Source organism: Myotis davidii, unplaced genomic scaffold (genome assembly GCF_000327345.1).
Source record: "Myotis davidii unplaced genomic scaffold, ASM32734v1 scaffold425, whole genome shotgun sequence".
NCBI lineage: Eukaryota > Metazoa > Chordata > Mammalia > Chiroptera > Vespertilionidae > Myotis > Myotis davidii.
The window spans coordinates 1,580,058-1,582,385 of NW_006296413.1; the positions used below are offsets into that span (position 1 = coordinate 1,580,058).

The 2,328-nt window shown below is 60.6% G+C and overlaps 1 protein-coding gene across 1 annotated transcript in view; it reads left to right on the forward strand.

The window, feature by feature from the left end:
- Nucleotides 1-2,328, forward strand: part of CPT1A (carnitine palmitoyltransferase 1A (liver)) — a 42,223-nt gene that overhangs the window by 38,075 nt on the left and 1,820 nt on the right. The window contains exons 15-17 of the mRNA XM_015568949.1: nt 8-16; nt 1,329-1,481; nt 2,148-2,261. Coding sequence (XP_015424435.1) covers nt 8-16; nt 1,329-1,481; nt 2,148-2,261 — 276 coding nt within the window. The remainder of the gene's footprint in view (nt 1-7; nt 17-1,328; nt 1,482-2,147; nt 2,262-2,328) is intronic.

Sequence of the window (2,328 nt, forward strand, 5' to 3'; positions counted from 1 at the left end):
GGACCCCTCCCAAACGGTAACGAGACGCGCTTCTCACGCTTCTCCTAGAGCAGCGGTTCTCAACCTGTGGGTCGCGACCCCTTTGGGGGTCGAACGACCCTTTCACAGGGGTCGCCTAAGACCATTGGAAAACACATATATAATTACATAGTTTTTGTGATCAATCACTATGCTTTAATGATGTTCAGTTTGTAACAATGAAAACACATCCTACATATCAGATATTTACATGACGATTCATAACAGTAGCAAAATGACAGTTATGAAGCAGCAACGAAAATCATGTTATGGTTGGGGGTCACGACCACATGAGGAGCTGTATGAAAGGGCCGCGGCATTAGGAGGGTTGAGAACCACTGTCCTAGAAGAACGCCCGCCCGGGGTCTCTGATGAAATCCTGTGCGAACCTGCTCATGGCGACTCCATGTCCGCCGCCTCCTTCCCTCCACCCTCTCACAGGAGCAGGAAGTTAAAGCGTAAGGTGGGGACACACAGGGGCGGACCGGCTGAGCCCGTCCTCTGTCATCCTGCAACTCCTACACCAGAGGCTCCCGGGGGCCTTTCAGTTAGAAGGGTGCTCGGCAGAGGCATGAGGCAGGAGCAGTCGCTGTGCAGTGAGAAAAGGGTGAGCCCCCCCCTCCGGGGGGGCCTTGAGCTGGGTGACTGGGTCCTAGCAGGTGGGGGCCCTCTGGTGCCCTGTGCACCGCTTTTGGACATCCCGGTGGTGGCCCGGGAAGTGTTACCAGCTCATTTTTGTAGATAGAGGAACCCAGACGCAGGTGGGCTCAGCCTGGGTCTGCCTGACCCAGAGCACAGACACACACACACACACACACACACACACACACACACACGTGCCCTGGGCTCGGCTCCTCTCGGCTCTGCGGGGCGGGCGCTAGGTTCCAGAAAGCCTTCTGTTCTGAGGAGGGAGCAGCTGGTGTGGAGGCGGATCCCCCGGATGGCCAGGTCTGCGAGGGGGGTCACACCTGGACGGGCCTCCCTCATTCTGTGACTGGCCTAGCAGAGCCCAGAGGAGCCTGGGGCCGCCTCTCAGGTCAGACGTGAATGTCCAGAAGGGCAGTTTTAGCGGAGTAATGCCACCACGGGCTGCACGCAGGACCCCAGGCCTCCTCCACAACCTGGAGGAGGGGCAGCCCGTGGGGGGCAGAGGGGGGCGCTGAGCAGGTCGCCTTGGCCATGCCTCCCGGACACCCCAGTGGCCTGACGGTCAGCATCCTGTGAGACCCCTGCCAAGAAGGGCTGGCACCTTCCCTTTGGAGCTTGGGCTGCACCCCACAACCTGACGCGCCCCATCCTTGGTCACTCAGATGGAGCAGAGACTGCGATTGTTCAAGATGGCATCGGAGAAACACCAGCACATGTACCGCCTGGCGATGACGGGCGCGGGGATCGACCGCCACCTCTTCTGCCTGTACGTGGTGTCCAAGTATCTGGCCGTCGAGTCTCCGTTCCTGAAGGAAGTAAGTCCCTCTGCCTGTGGTGGCTCAGGGCCGACCCAGAGCGGAGTGAGTTCGGGCAGCAGTCGCCAACCGGTGGTCCGGGCGGTCCGAAAGGTTGGCGGCCACTGATTTAGTGGGACTGCTCCATGGACCGGGCCGGGCCGAGCCCAGGGTGGGAAGTGGGAGCTGTGGTCTCGGCCCCAGACCGCTCTGCCCTCCCCTCCTGACTTACGGGCATGACCAGCCCCCAGAGCACAGATACCAGTAAAATGCACTGAGACCATTCAGAAGTGCCGAGCCCTGAGTGTGCCTCACCTGTGGTGTTAATAGGGTTTACTGCATTTTAAGTCGATAAAATGTAATTTCTAGGAATGGCTGTTTCACACGCAGCTTGAGAGATTTCTGAAAGGCAGCAGTTGGCTCACCGGAACTGGTGCCAGTCGGCTCTGGCAGCCCAGGGCCCCCGTTCCGAAGCTCCATGTCTCTGCCACCTTTTGTGCCAAAGACGCGCTCGCTGGTGTTGGCCCCTCCAGCCCAGGCGTCCTCACCTGCTCCGCCCCTGCTGCAGGTGTCCCGCCCGAAACAGCCCAAAAGCGAGCAGGTGTCCTTGTCTCTCCCGGGCCCCTGGGGACCGCGAGGGCGGGGCTGGGGAGAGGGTCATGGGAACACGCGCTTGCTCCCTCCCAGGTCCTGTCCGAGCCCTGGAGGCTGTCCACCAGCCAGACCCCTCTGCAGCAGCCAGAGCTGTTTGACTTGGAGAAAAACACGGAGTACGTGTCCAGCGGCGGGGGCTTCGGGCCGGTAAGTGAACGGGCGTCGGTGTGCACAGAGCGGCAAGCCCCAGGCCAGCATGTGCCTGTCACGCCTG